This window comes from Mauremys reevesii, linkage group 16 (genome assembly GCF_016161935.1).
Source record: "Mauremys reevesii isolate NIE-2019 linkage group 16, ASM1616193v1, whole genome shotgun sequence".
Classification (NCBI taxonomy): Eukaryota; Metazoa; Chordata; order Testudines; family Geoemydidae; genus Mauremys; species Mauremys reevesii.
In genome coordinates this window covers 17,815,619-17,831,182 of record NC_052638.1, presented here as the reverse complement: position 1 = coordinate 17,831,182, position 15,564 = coordinate 17,815,619, and the positions used below count along the sequence as shown (strand labels likewise).

The following is a 15,564-nucleotide window of genomic DNA, read 5'->3' as shown; positions in this document are numbered from 1 at the left end:
AAGAATGGTACTGTATACATCATTGACTGGACTGTGGAAATGGGGGTATTGTTCCTGTACTGTTTTTACAGCATCAAATTCACTCATTTGATTGGCTTCTTACTAGAGCTGGGTTTCAGCCTATGGCCCTGCAGGATGTATGACATTCAGCCTCACATTCCTAGCGCTCCTGTACTATATCTGTGAGCAGATGTAACCACCACACTCCTTGGTGAGTCATAGGCAGAGGGGATTGAACCCAGGGCCTCTGGAACAGAACACATGCGCCTGCACTTCCCTGACCTACAAGGCCCATCTCTGTTAAGCAAGCTCTGTTCTTCAACCATGCTGATCACTGTGATAGCTAAGGGCTTGTCTCCATTGCAGTCTTAGCTCAGGTTGTCTACACTAGAGTTAACGCCTCTTGCATTAGCCTAGTGCGGTCACAGCTGCACAGAGTGTTTGTATTAGCTGCACAGAGTAACTGAGTTCCCACTGCATCACTAGCTCAAGCGTTAGCAGCAGTCAAGCTTCTGTCCTTTCCTGTTGACGGGCCTGCCAGCTCGAGTTTAAAGAACTGCTTAACTCAAGCTAGTGATTTTTGTGTGTGGGCAGGAGTCGGGTTAAGGGAACACTTTAGCTGACGCTGCAGTGAAGACAAACCTCAAGCAAATTGGTGTCTGGGCTGCCCTCGCTCTACCCCATTCACCCAGTGAAACCATACTGGCCCCACTGTGTTCAGAGCTTTCTGTACCCAGAGAATGGTAGTTATGCTCCAAATGAGGGTTTCTCAAATGTGTCCCAGCTCATGAAGTTTGCTGTATTTGGAGGAATGAGTTGTCTGCCTGTAACACAGCTCCAGTGTGTACAGTAGGAACTTGGTGTGCAGTGGGTAGGCATGTTTTGAGAGTGCTTTATATCTAGTTCTTATGTATTCGCAGCTTATTAAGAAATACCTGGACATTGCAGTATTGCCAACCCTATGTGTTAAAAAATCATGAAGCTGGCTTCCCAGACTCCAAAAAGTAATAAATGTTGGGTTCTTTTTATTTACCTTCTGGTTTGCAGGACACATTTGTCAAGCTTTTATCTGCAACCATGAGGGCTTGAAACCTAATTTTTTTAATATAAGATGAGACACTCGGGTATAATCACAGGACTCCAGGAGCTAAGACTTTAAGGAAAAACACCAAATATTGCAAGACTCATGATAAAATCACAAAAGTTGGTGACACTGAGTAGCTACAACCTCCAGAACTTGAAGCCTGGAGATGTACAGTTAGAAATGGATTAATTGTTTCTCTGGCAAATAAAACATGGGGAGAAATCTAAGGAATGTTAATTGCTGCTAACATGATAACATGGAAGAGAATTGTGAGCTGCAGAGAGAAGGCCCATAGAGATGAGAATGCGCGAAGTAGAAATATCCATGACTGGAAGCTCTTATGCCCTGGATTGTCTCAAGGCTTTTATTATGCAAACTCCACAAACAGTCACTTACACTCTCAAATTGAGCGTAAGCTGTAAAATTATGTGGACAGCTGAGATAGTCCAGCAAGTTAATAAAAACCTGGACATGTCACTTCCCTTTTAATTAATGTTTGGACAGTACTTTGAACATGGAAAGCAGTAACAGGGCACTTTACAAGTTGAGAGTATTGTTGTCATTGGTCCAAATCCCAAAGTCTTTACTCCGGCACAGTTTCTGTTGGCTTCAGTGAGTAAGTACTTAAGGATTTTAGGCATATTTTTAAATTTGTTTTGAATGTAAAGATTCTGTTTGGGGTTTTTTTTAGCATGGAGAAAATTTTGGTTTTGGTGAAAACACAAGTTACTGTTGTTTTGGTTAAATGCCACTCACTAATTTTCCACCCTGTGGTGAAAACTATTTCAGTGAGATATCCCAGCTATTGCAGAACCCAGCTGGAGCCCAGAATCAGCCCATTGAGGTTATTCTTTAAACTGTGTTAAAGGTTCTTTGCCTTTTTTTTCCCCACTCTGTGGAGGTTGGAGTCTTTTTTACAGTTAGCTCTGGCTGAAGGATAGCACTATTCAAAGGATAATAAAAGGAACTTGGGGAAAATACACAATATATTAAGAAAACAGGCCTTTCTCTGATGCCCGTGGGGTTGCCCCACTCGGGTGTTATAGTAGCAATGAATTTGCAGTTTGATGCATGCTGGGGTGTCAAAATGACACAGCAGTCAGAGCACCTAGTAGATATGGTTATTGTCAGATTTGAAAGACTTCTAATGCACTGACCAACCCCTCTTTGTCTAATGTTTGGAAGTATCTAGTTGTTTTGTGGAGACGTGTAATGCCAGAAACTGAGACACAGATGGTCAAACCTAGTGGTCAGTGCAGTGGCAGTCAGGCTGGGAGCAGGCTATAGCCTGTAAAGTCTGTCACCACTATCAGACAGGAGAATTGCAACCTATGAAGTGACATCAGGAAGACTGAGCTGCTGTGTCTCGTGAGGCTTATATACCTGCCCTCAGAGTCACCAGACCAGCTCCTGGCTTGTGGATTGGCTGGAGCCTAACACATCACCACATGTGGCTTAATCAAGCAGGGATGACTCATCACCTCACCTGCAGTCCCAATCTTACAGACCTATGATGTTTGGGGGGGTCTGTTATACCTCTGAATTTATGGATGCTTAATCATATCTCTGAACCTTCTGATGTTTGTCCATCATTTAGCTGTAAATCCCTAAAATGTGTTGCACTGTCACAGTCTGATGGTATTTTACTTGGCAAGGCTACACTCATATTTTGAGGACTTGTCCTTCTTTGTTCCATAGGAGAACTGAATAATCCCAAAATGGTGCAATGGAAGAGATGTGCAAGAAGCAGCACTTTACTAGACATCAGAAAGAGAAGGAACATATATCTTTCAGTCTGAACAAATCTAATCTAGCAGTTGGTGTCTGTGTTTTCTATGCTATTTGTCAATGTATTTTTGGGACCCTTCTTCTGGAAAGATGTGTGGGTGGCAATAGCAACTGAAGTGGGGGAAGATGGTGAAGAGTGAGCTGCCATAGGAAGGATTTTCTGCAGTTGGAAGCAGATGCATTAGTTGGTGTTGGGAAGTGAGTGGGCTGTAAAGAAGCAGTAGTTCTGTACATTGTGGAATGGAGAGGTGGGTGTATTTGTGCCATTCCAAAAAGTGAACTTCCCCTCCTCTGGCTGTAAACTTCCCCTCCTCTGGCCACCTGACTTTCATTCTTCGCTTCTGTTTTCAGTCCAAGCATGAATACGCTAAAGACCTTACAAACAAAATATTTGTGTTCATCTACAGTCACTACATTTGAATTATAAGATGAGAGAAGCCTAGAATATTTTAAAATATTCAATTGTATCAGTTAGTTGCTCCTAGATACCAGGTGGGTTGGGAGCTTCATAATTACCTAGATTAGGTAAAATTAGTGGGTTGTGGGTTGGTGGTGGTGGTGGGGGGGTATATTAACACTGTAACTGTTTTTTCCTGCACTTGGATTGTACATTCTTCCAAATGTAGGACAGATTCCAAGTCTCAAGAATGCTGCTGGTAGCAGTGGTGTGAGGTGTGGAACCCTACTGTTTCTAGCTCTCTGATGGGAGTGCTTGGTCCTGCAGTCCTCAGACAGGCAGGTCACTGCTTTCAATGGGAGGTTTGCCTGTGTCAGTAATGCAAGATTGGGCCCTGCGTTGTGCACAGCCACGTAATCTGATCTTCCTGCTGTGGAGATTGATGTAATCTCATTCTCACCCCCTCTTTCCTCCAACACCCCCACCCCCCAAAACAACCCCTCCGTACTCCCAGGAGGATTCTGACCAAACGGAAAGGAGGATGCAGCTGTGTACTGGAGCAGCTTGTTGGGGGTGGAGATTTGTTAGAGAAATTAAGAGAGGGTTTGGATGCAAAATGGATACAACAATTTACCAGCCCCGGCTCAAGATCAAATTGCCTGAGTCTCAACACGTGGTTGAAAAAGCAAGTGTTTCCCTCTTCTGTATAATAATAATAATAATAATTAATAATTAATTAATTATTAATAAATTAACGACTTGCCCCAGTGAGTATTTTTGAAGGCTGTACTAGAATAGCTCCTTGAACGAAATGATTGCGAGAGCTGATGAAGCTGTTCATACTGTTTGGGCTCTTTTAGAAATCTAGGGTATGTCTCTTCATAGTTATTGCTGCCAACCTCTGTTTTCTGGGGGTGGGTTAATGACCAGGCATAATCAGGCCTGCTTGGAAATAGCCCACCTTGAGATTGTGGTATTTTGCTGATGGGTGAACTGGGCATCTTAACTTCCATCTGCTTCACCATTTATTTGGGGTTATTTTTCTTTCCGCTTGGGAATTCTAGGCTCAGTTGAATTTGTTCTGTGGTTTGCAGAAGAAAGAGCTTGTTAAAGAATTCCCCAATGACTTTGAAGTGAACTATTTATTTTCTCTCAAGGGTTATTCAGCGTAGACATTTGCCCCTTCTCCTCTGTTTTTTTCACCCCAGTGTTTCCTGAGCTACAAGCATTCTTGGAATATATTAGTTGTAATGAGTTATATGGGCATCAAAAGTTTTCTTTGAAACTTCATGGCATCAACATCTGTTAGCTCTTAGAGAACAGAGACGCAGACAAAAGGGCTGGGGGGAGGGAGGAAAAAGATATTAAATTCTGGAGTATGAAGTCTCAGCCTCAAAGACTGGGAGGGAGGGAAATCTGCTAAACTCGCTAGCTTTGATGTGGTACTATGGCCCTGCGATTCCTTTTAAGGAAATGTGCGTGGCAGACTGGTCCCTGTATTGCAATATGGTCTGCCTGCTGAAACACTGAATCAGAACAACACTCAGATTCTTTAGCGTAAAGCTGCCACAGCTGTTGTTGCTACAGTAACATTACAAGGGAAATTTAGTATCCTCAGTTTTCAGCTATTGAGATGGCAATTGAAATTCCTTATCTCAGAGGTAACTCTCATGTATAATTTTTTTAGTTGGCAACTGTATAGACATTTGCAGGTCACTATGTCACTGCTCATCTAATTCAGGTTGTTCAAATGCTGTGGCAATGTTTTAGCCTGTGTCTGTTTCTGTGTACTTAGGGCTGCTTGGCATTCAGCATGGTTTTGATAGTGTGCTGCTTGTAGGATTGAATATGGACAGCTTTTCTCTTCCTCCTTTTCCCCCTTAGCTTTCTCTCCTGCTGGCTCATGGTGGCTGCCTTACATATTTTTTAGGGGGAAAGAGGAGGGGTGAACGCAGCGTGTGCCTTTTGACGCTATTGATGTCTATGCTCTCGCAGGGCGCTCTGTTGACTCAATTTTAGAAGTCATGCTAGTGGCATTGTTGTTCTTTGCTGTGACTTCCTGGCCCAGTAAAATTCTTGCCTGTTGTGGAATGATTAGTTGACATACCTGGGTTTTCTGGGGGGAAGGGGTTGTGGTGAGTGGAAGAATGTGAGCCATCTGTTTTGCCAGCACCTCCTGTTGACAGATTTATGGATTAATGTTAGCATATGTCTCTGGGGTTGCACACCTGTGCTGTTTAGCCGAGTATAATAATAGTGCGTTTTCAACCATAGCTCTCAGAGCTCTTCACAAAAGTAAGTTTCATTAACTCCATTTTACAGATTAGAAATTGAGGACCAAAGTCCACAGAGTAAGTCTGTGGCAGAGCTGGAATTGAATTTAGATTTCCTGACAACCAGAGCTGCCTAAATAATACCTCCTGTACTAACAAGAAGAGATATGGGGAATCTAAGGGGAGCCTAGTAGAGGAACAGAAGTTATCCATCTAGAGCAGCTTTTAGATCAAGGCCTTATGCTGTGGGAGAACCTGTGTTCAAATAGGGAGACAATCTGGATGTTCTCAGAAAAAAGTTTGCAAATTACAAACTAAATCTATAAGGTCCCAACCCAAAGGCCTTTGGAGTCAGTGGAAAGTCTCTCGTTGACCACAGGGATCTTTGGATCACATCCTAAATTAATGCTCTACTGCGTAATGAGGCACAGTACTCCACATTTATAGCATACAATGGGTAATATAGCTTCACCATCCTAAGGCACCTGGAAACCATCACAAAGAACCATCTTAAAGAAACTATCTGCCTTGCTGTAGAAACCTAAAAAAACCCACCGGCACATTTTGGGGATTTGGTTGAGCTTCAGCATGGAAACTGGATGAAGATTCTTCCTCACCCCTACTCCTTTAAATCTGGTCTTCAGGATAGTTCATGTCATAGGCAGGATAAAAGAGGGGAAAGGAAAGAAAACTGGTGAACCTGTCATTGGCAAAGAGCTTAGAGGATAGTTAGAACAAAGTACAGCAAATGTCTAAATCTCAAAACTGAACACATGGATCTCTGAAGGGACTTTAAAATGAATTTAAATATAGCCGCAGGTGGGTTTTTTGTCTTAGTTCCCTTTCATCTTGAAGACTAGATATTTTTTATCTAGAAATAGTTCATTTTCAACTAAAAGTTTTCGCATTGTTTCTTTAGAACTAATATTTGAATCTCTAGAAAAGCTGATCATGTATTAGCTTCAAATTCAGTGTAAGGTAGGACAGTATTATCTATCCGAAGTTCTTGGACTAGAGTATCCAAACACATCTCAATCACCCTAGTAAGGCAAAGGCCACACAAATAATAGTGTGTTAAGTGTTAATGGTGGAGGTGATTTTTAAAGACTTAGAAAGAGCTACTAAAAACAGAGACATTGTTTTTACTAAATACCAGTGACATTCAACCTGAAATGAAGATCTAGACTAAGATGTCCCCTAAGAGACAGCATTGGTTGTCTACTAATTTTATCTGCTGACACCTGAGTTCTTACTCCTGGTGTTTTTTGCAAGTTGAAGGCATGCAAAAGAAGGTCAAAATTTTAATAATCTCTTGGTTTTTTTCTCTCCCAGATTCATGCTGTATGTGTTCTGTAGAGTCCTGGCCAAACTGTAATGGAAATCTCACGTTTCAAATGAACTGAACTAATTTGACCAGGCTGATGGTTTTTGTGTGCACATTTATGTGAGTGAACATAAAAAATAAGGTTCTACTAACCACTGAAAACCAAGGTGAAAGGCCTACATTTCAGTATTGAGGCTACCTGCTTGCCAGAGGCTGAGGAATGCATGAGAAATACCACAGAGGGATGTGAAACATGGTGTCTTTCCATCATGTTGGAAGGTGTGTTGAGGATCTGGGAGTGGGACAAGACAGGTACAGAAAGTGCTTTTAAAGTGCATGTTGCAAGTTGACCTGCAGCTTTGCCTGGTTATGCAAAGCACCTTTGTTCCTCTGCCACTTCTTTGAGGGGCCTCTATACAGGGTTCATTTGACATTCTCCAGTGGGACCCTTCAGAGCACATTGGTGTTGCTCCTCAATTAGAGGATGTGCAACAGTGATACAAGATTTCTTTATGATTATTATTATTTTGTTTAAAAAAAACCTTTCTCTAACTTCACAACATAGTGCCAGCAGGTGGAATTTGCTGAAGCAATCAGTTCTTTGAACAGCTCTATCGTCTGGTAGTATATCGTGGCTCTAGAGAGATGTTTGTTTGTTTTTTTAAAGGAGCCTCCATGTTTAGAATATGAAAAGGAATGACCCAGTTGTAATGGATCACAGACTAATAAAATTAGGGGTAGATTAGTCAAATTTATCTTTTTACCCAAAAGACTCGAGCTTGCCACTTCTGCTTAATAAACTGAATTGCTACAGTTACTATGTATATTTTAATACTGGTCTAGCTAAAGTCACCTTGATTTCTGTCCCAAGTGTGAGCTGCTTTGCATTTGCATTACAGAAAGTAGAATCCCAATGAATTTTTAAATGATTAAGTAGTATAAAAAAGCAAAATTTAAAAATACACATAGAGTTTACATAAATAGGGGAGGGAGCAACTCTGCTCCCTGGCGAGAAATGATATTAGACTTGTACTAAAGCTTAAGTGTGTGGGTGTTAGCCTTTGTAGTTTTGTCTTTTCCGCTGAGTGGTTTTCTGCATGGTTCATGTATCTGTTGTTAATTTTGTGTTGTTTTTCTGGTGATGTTTCTGTTTGAGCTTTGTCATTGAGAGGTGAGGATATGAATGGATTCATAGAAATTTGAATTTGTATAATGCTGCAGGTATACAAAACGCTTTATAAACATGGAGAGATAAGAAGCCCTTGCCACAAGGGGCTTACAATCCTAATGCAGGCAGATCCAGTACAGTCGAAAAGATCAGGAGTAAAAGAGGAGCAGGTAGCACTGAAGAACAGATTAATATTTGAGGCGTGATTTTCAAATGTGTAAGTGGGCAATGCATGACCAAAATGTGTGCTTAACTTGGGGGTGCAGTTACGATTGCACACCTAATCATGGTAATAGTTTCCACAGTTGGCCATTTATACCTATAACTTGTCATTTGGATACTCCCAAAATTAACACATTTAATGAGAAGGTAGCAAAGAGCCCTCTCCAAGTATACCTGTCTACAGGCTATAATCCTAGAGCTGTCTGGATTTCAGACCAGAATATGGAGCAGATATGATGATGCTTGTGGACAAGACGGTAGTTCTATATTTATATTCTTGGACTTTGTAGAAGCATTCAACATGGTTGGAATCAAGAAAGACACTGAAATAGCTCAAGGCTTTACCCAGAGGTACCCAAATACTTCTGTGAATCAGCTCCTCTGTCCCCAAGGCGCTCTCACCTGTGCAGTATCAAAATGTTCAATCCTCTCTTGTCCTGTTGATACCTACATGCAGCTATTGGGCAAAAGTGAGAGAATTTTTGGGCTCAATTGCCAACGATATGCAGATGGCATTCAGCTCTGTTATGCCTTCACATCATATGCCAGGGGTAGTCAATAGGCAGTACTTGGAACCATGGAAGGGGATGAGAGCTCAAATATAGACAGGAGTAACACCATGCAGAGCCTGGGATGCAAAGACAAGGAACTTAGCAGACAGAGAGTTAGCGAGGGGATTGAAGGACAAGAGTGACATGGACTGAAGAATGGGAAAGGAAGAATATTCTGATTGCAGCATTTTAGATAGCTGGGGATACGAATCCAATAGCCTGGAGATGCCCAGAATGAGTGTCTTGACTTCAGCAATTCAGAAGATCATGCCTGTATTAAAATTGAACAGGGTGGTTAGGGCTCAGATTGGGGTTAAAAAAAATTGAATTCAGTGTAGAGTTCGAGCCTACTGCAAAGGGGAGCAGAAGGTGTGATTGCCTGACTATAACCAGCTACGTAGAAGTTTGGAGTAGGGAGCTTTTAAAAATTCCTTTTCTTCCTTATGTATGTATATACTGAGCTGCATTTCTGAGGGAGTTGCACTAATTAACTCTTCTCTCTATCCCTACCCCCTTAAATCTCAGTTGACTACAGTGGCACCTATCAGAAAAGAATATGTGGGACACAAGGTCTTTACTGCTGAAGTCAGCCAGGCAGCTGTTAACAGCTTTGAAGCAGATGTCTGAGCTTGAGTTTTAGTCATTTTGTATGATTTGTGTTGATAGCTAACAGGGGCTAACTTATTTATCCGGGAAACTCCCACTGAGGTGCAAACACTTGCTGTAGATGGGATCCTGTTTGGCAACCTATAGAAACGGCACACTGGAATACTCCTTCTGCATAAACTTTTCTTTTCTTTACTCTTTCAAACATTCGCTGACCTCATTTATATAGTATGTCACAGGGTACATCTGGTTTTGGTTGTTTCATGAGTTGGTGTTCCAGTTGGAAAATGCAGTGTTGTGATTTAAAACACGGTGTCAGGACTGTGATATATCTCAGCTATCGAAGACTTACACATGGTTGCTTTTGCTGTCTTAGGCACCAGTCCTCTAGTACAATCTGCTAACATGGACCCTTGCATCCATGCAGAGCAGAAGGGTCTATGCTAGCAGAATGAGATGCAAGATCGGAATCTTAATTTGGTCTTTCATCACATCTACTATTTCATCAAGCAAATATTTCCTTTGTTTTTTTTTAAAGATGTTCCTTCATGTTCTTCTTTGGGTATCCTCATCTGATTAGTGCCCTGCCTCTTTCCATTAAAATCATTTATTTTTCCATTGCCAACATGTATGCTACACCATCGCCTTGCTCTGTTGTCATATTAAATTTTCAGAATTGGTGTAGCCAATGCATTTCCCCCATCTCAGCCCCAGGAAAGAGATTGTCTAATTAATCTTTTTAAAACAATACTTGTGCGTAACTGAAAGAACTCTGCATTTTTTATAATAGAGAAGAAATCAGCACTGTTGTATATAACTTTCCCCCAGCCACTGTCTTCTTTTTTTTCATTTCTGAGATTATTATATGTGAAATGTCCAGTATACTTTTCACAAGCAGAGAGCATTATGGCACTTATATAGGTTGTGACATCTGTCTTTGGGGTGTTAAAAGATACTGTGATACTTGTTTCCAGTGCAATTTGTTTACCAAAACAATGGTGATATTTGGATCAGTGCAACTTTTTGTGGCTTAGTTTTTCAGTTTCTCCCATAAGATGTTAGTATAACAGTAGATATTTTTAGGTCCAGTTTCCAACACCTCTATTGTGTAAATGTCTGTCTATCAGAAATAATGCATGTCATAATCTTACTGGCACGAAAGAGCAAATTTAATTGGCAGCTGATGAGTTCTAGCTGTCTAGATATGTCAGTAAATTGTGCAAGTGTTGCTGTCGTCAGCTTCAGGACTGGGTTGTCAATTCATATGCCATTTAACATGAGTATTACTGCTCTACACCATCAACAAAAACATTCCCAGAAGTTGGTGAGTCATAATAATTTGGCTTAAGGGGGAAAATAATTATTGACAATTTAGTTTGTATGAACTCGCTGCCGTAACTTAAATGAATAACTAGGAGATACAGAGGGAGTGAAGCTAGAACTAGCATGTAAAAATATTTACATAAGACCCATTTAATGATTAAAATGAGAAAATAGGGAGTTCAACTCATAGAATATTAACTATTTGCTTTCTCCTCTATGCATTCTTTTTCTCAGTTCCTGCCTGTTGAGGTATCAGTTGCTAAAGATGCAGCTTATTTATTGGGTGGTGGTTGGTTTTTTTTGGTTTGTTTTTTTACAGTGAAATATCTTTTGCTTTTGAAAGAAAAGGTTTTGTTTGTTTGTAATTAAGCTGTGACCAACAAAACTTGATATCAATAAATAAATAACAAGACTCTGAGGTTTGTCAGTATGGCTCAATGGATTTCATAGTTTCCTCTGTCCCAGAAGATAACAAGATTAGGCATCAGCACTTGGGAGTCCTATCCAATGCCTATACTGCTAACGTTGGAGTTCTAGAGGTGGGGGCTACAGAGTGAAAGTTATTCTCCTGTGGGTGGAATGTTAAAAGCAAGGTGATTTCAGCTTATAACTAGCAGCTGTCCAGCTGTCCCGTGGCTCTTTTCTAAGAAAATAGATGATAAATCAACATTTCTGCTCAGTTAAAAAGCAGCTGCTAAATATCTAGGGATGTGTGAACCAATTGTGGTACTGTGTTTATCTGCATAGTCACTACACTACCTAGCTCATTACTGTGAAGTTATTGGAGGTGCTCTTGAGTATGGAAGGCACTGTGTCAGGGACCCAAAGACAATGCTGACGTGTACCTGTTCAAAGGGGCATTTGAAAATGCAAGAAGAAACTAAACGTTGTATTATATTTACAACTGAACTTATCCTAGTGTTCTTAGGGCTTGGACTCATCAGCGCTGTTTTAATAGTGCAAGTAAGTCAAAAGTTCTTGTTAGTATGACTCTCCTCACCTTTTTTGTTTTTTTACACAGTAATGAAGGTAGACACTGATTTTCACAAATACATTTGTGTCCCTTAATTTTCAAAAGTCCTAACTTTACAAATCTTTTGTGTAACCTTCCAAAAACCAGGGTCTGTTATTTCCTACGTTTTTTCCCTTTTCATATCCCCCAAACAGTCCTAGGTGTACAGTTTAAATGAGAGATATAGATATGTTAATGGTATGATTTCATACCTACAGATGTTAGTGTGAAGACTTCACACAGAATCTACTCTTGAGTGCCACGCAAAGGCAGCTAAATCTACTTCTTCAAGTTAATTCTTTTATGATGCTTGTCTCTCCACTTTATGCCAATGTCTGTGTCTACACATGTGAGGATGTTATTGTCAGGCCCCTAGTTCATGAGTTTTGAAGATTTCATCCTCTTGCAGAAATGTGGTAATGCCCAACCACAGCATTTAATAACATTTCCCTTCCTTCCATGCCCATTTCTTCCTTTGTTTATTTTGGAGATAAGAGCTGGTGCTTATCAACACTTATTAAGGAAGAAGGGGCTCTAATAGATATTTTAAATTAAAAACAAAGCTTCAGAAAGAGGTTGTGGGGATTTGCTGCTCAGAAGAACAAATCCAAAATGGCTGCTCTGATGGCCCTGCAAAAACCTATAGTTTTATCCGGGACAATCATGCCTTTCAGTGAGATTCAGTCTCATGCGGTGGCTGCAGATTTGGGCCACCAGTTCATAACTTTATTTAAAATGTACATGCACAAGGAGAAAGGGAAGTTTTCAGGTTCTTCAGGGTTGTTCAGACACCAGTGCATTCTGTAGAATCTAATTAAAAAACAGGGTACAGAAATTGGTCTCAGAGTTCCTAGGCTCTTATTTCTTGCTTTAGTTACCTCCTGGCCTGCAGAAAGGAGACAGTTGGTAACTGCTAACAAGTCGCTTAGAAAGGTTGGGCAACGTACAGTCTCTGAAGGTTAAAAAGTTGCTGAGCCTGTCAGTCTCTTTAAGACTCATCTTGATTAGATGACCTCATTAAATAAGCTAATGAATACAACCAGTCCTCCTTTTGGAGAGATACTGACTTATCCTTGTCTTCCTGCAGAAAGCTCCCTAACTGCTGCCCCTAATTCCCAGGTGAACGCCAACTTTATAGGATTTGTGTTTCTTAGGGGTCTCTGCAGTAAAGGTATAGTGGCCATGAATGGGATACTTCAAACCTTTAGAACTGTACCTTTTCCTTTCTCCTTGTTATCATAAGCACTCATGAAATGGTGCCTATGTGCCCAGGGAAGATGACTGCATTGTGAGGGCTAGTTGTGTTGTAACTTATAACATTTGTCATTAACTTTGGAACCAAATTAGGCATTTGAGTAATGTTTCAATGTTTTGTAAAGCCATTAAATCTTTTTTTTTTCTTTGTACCTCTTATTTCTACAGGATCCGTCTGGTGAAGGTTACAGAGAGACAATTGGTGATGAACACTTCCGTCTAGAAGGTACATAAAGAACAATTCTCCTTAGTTAATACTAAGGCATATTTGGAAAATTCAAACCAGGTCATAAAGTGTGAACTCCGTGAATAACAGTGTGTAAGCTGTATGGGGAATGTCATTATCTTTGGTGGCTGATAAGACAGGGATACTCCATATTTCTGTAACCCTCCTAAATCCACAAATCTAGACGATGGCTACACTTTGAGCTAGGAGTGTGATTCCTATCTCACACTAGCTCTCGTCAAGCTAGCGCACTAAAAATAGCAGTGTTGCCATTGCAGCACAGGCAGCAGGGAGCAGTGGCATGGGCTAGCTGCCGCAGGTGCAAACCCTCCTGGACCCCGTGGGAAAGTATCTGGGAGGGCGAGCCCACACCATCACTCACCGCTGCCCGTGCTGTTGTGGCTTCTTTTTGCAAGATAGCTCAATGAAAGCTAGTGCAAGTATGTCCTCTTGCACTGGGAATCCCCCTCACCCCCGCTCAAAGGGCAGATGTGTAGCCACAGTCCGATTGTGGCATAGAGACCACATTTGTTAATCTCCAGTAAGAATTAGAGATTCTTGCTCAGCACAAAAGAGCAGATGTCATTATTTGTGCAGCTCTCCTGTCTGTGAGGCTAAACTTGCCTCTTCTGTGATTGTGGCCCTAACAATAGTGGAAAATGGTGTAGCTCTGCTATGAAGGGAACAGCAGGACAGTAACCATCCTGTGTGCCAAAGAACACAGCTTAATGGGGCTTCTTGCACCCTAATGGGTTGGGTATGGGGCTGAGGAACACAGAGTTGAGGACATTGGATCTTCACCTGTGTAGATCCACCAGCTATCCTGCCCGGTGTAGCAAAGACACAACAGCCATGGGGCTGCTGAAGCGTTTATGAGATTCTCCCTTACGCAGTGGCTAGTTACTTTGGCTGTGCACTATACTTAGGTTCTGGGCTAATGGAAGCAATGTCCCCAATTAGTTCAGTGTAAGGAACCACACCAAGTTTTATTTAGACAATACCATCGTTCTATATAATGGCTACTTGTGCGCGTGTGTGGTTAGAAGACTCTGCATAAACATTTCCTTGGATTTTAAGGTTTAAAGTCATTGAGACTGTAGATAAATCTCCTGTTTTGAAAAGGATAGAGATGGATACTGCATGAGGTTGCTTAGAGGAAGCTCCAGTGGAAGAATACATTAAGACCGCTATCTAGAATGATGAGTTCATACTTTTTCAGTTAGAAGCTGGATGTCTTCTGACAGCAGATTTGGACATGGTTCAGTACCTACACAGTGGGAAGAGTTCATTTTACAGAATGCAAGTCCTTCAATATGTTTGTGTTCTTTTAGGGTTCTCCCTTGTAAGTTCTAACCAGATCCAACTCTGCATAATTTGTGAGTTTTGCTGGGGTCACAGCAAAAGATGGCACCTGTGCAGTTTTTCACATCAATAACCCAGTACCCTTTCACTGTTTGTCAAGAAGATTACAATCCAGCGCTCATCTTTGTGTTGGTGGAACTGAAGGTGCCAAAAATACCTTTTCCCCTATCTGCTAATATGGCTTCTGCAATTCTGCTCTGCTAGTCCAGTAGAACTTTCTCTACTTATTTCTTCCTGAGTGGTGAGCCTAGGTTCTTAGCCTCCTTTTGCTTTTCTCTAGCAAATGATTCTTGGAGCTTCTTTATTCCTTTGAGGATGCAAACATAAAGTTTTAAATTTCATTTAGAGACTGCTGCCTAATTTATATCAGAAAGTGCATGTAAACTATTGGTCTGCATTAGAACATAAGAACGGCCATACTGAGTCAGACCAAAGGTCCATCTAGCCTAGTATCCTGTCTTCCGACAGTGGCCAATGCCAAGTGACCCAGAGGGCATTGTTACCCACAAAAAATTCTGTGTCACTCACACACTCTAGAGGCACCCACCCTTACCCCATTCCTAGGGCTCAGGCATAACCCTGTCAATTTAGGCACCCACCCTCACCCTTCTGTGCGCTCAGGCGTAACCTTACACTCTGCGGGTTTGCGGGGTATTTTATCAGTGAAAGAGCCTCACACAGTAATATCCTACTTAACCTCTATTGATTAACAATCACCAAAACCAGAATGCACACGCTACACATATAGTGCTCACCATTCCCAGTTAGGCAGATGAACTTTTCTTGATGGCCAGTCATGATCAGGTCCATCTGGGGGACTGCACGGTGTCATTGGCAGAGTGTGGAGGTCTGGCAGCTTTGTTCTTGGGGCTGTGTCCTGGAACTGGTTCCCAAAGAACTTCCTTTTGGACCCCAGTTTATAGAGTGAAACTTGAGTCCTGGGGTGAACCTGTACCTTAACCAATCATTATACT

At 41.3% G+C, this 15,564-nt stretch overlaps 1 protein-coding gene and 1 long non-coding RNA gene across 8 annotated transcripts in view; one reads left to right on the top strand and one right to left on the bottom strand.

Moving 5' to 3' along the window:
* NKD1 (NKD inhibitor of WNT signaling pathway 1) overlaps positions 1-15,564 on the top strand; it is a 371,729-nt gene that overhangs the window by 301,793 nt on the left and 54,372 nt on the right. For 6 of the 7 annotated variants that reach the window (XM_039503847.1, XM_039503842.1, XM_039503843.1 and 3 more), the window contains one exon: positions 13,171-13,228. In XM_039503847.1, the coding sequence (XP_039359781.1) occupies positions 13,171-13,228 (58 nt within the window). Of the gene's footprint in view, positions 1-11,568; positions 11,700-13,170; positions 13,229-15,564 lie in introns of those variants that run through there. The other variant, XM_039503848.1, reaches the window with a different exon arrangement.
* LOC120384799 lies at positions 12,458-15,563 on the bottom strand. Its single transcript, XR_005589117.1, has 3 exons — positions 15,346-15,563; positions 13,156-13,221; positions 12,458-12,558 (listed from the first exon to the last, which is right to left on the bottom strand). It is a non-coding gene; the product is annotated as an uncharacterized LOC120384799 (long non-coding RNA).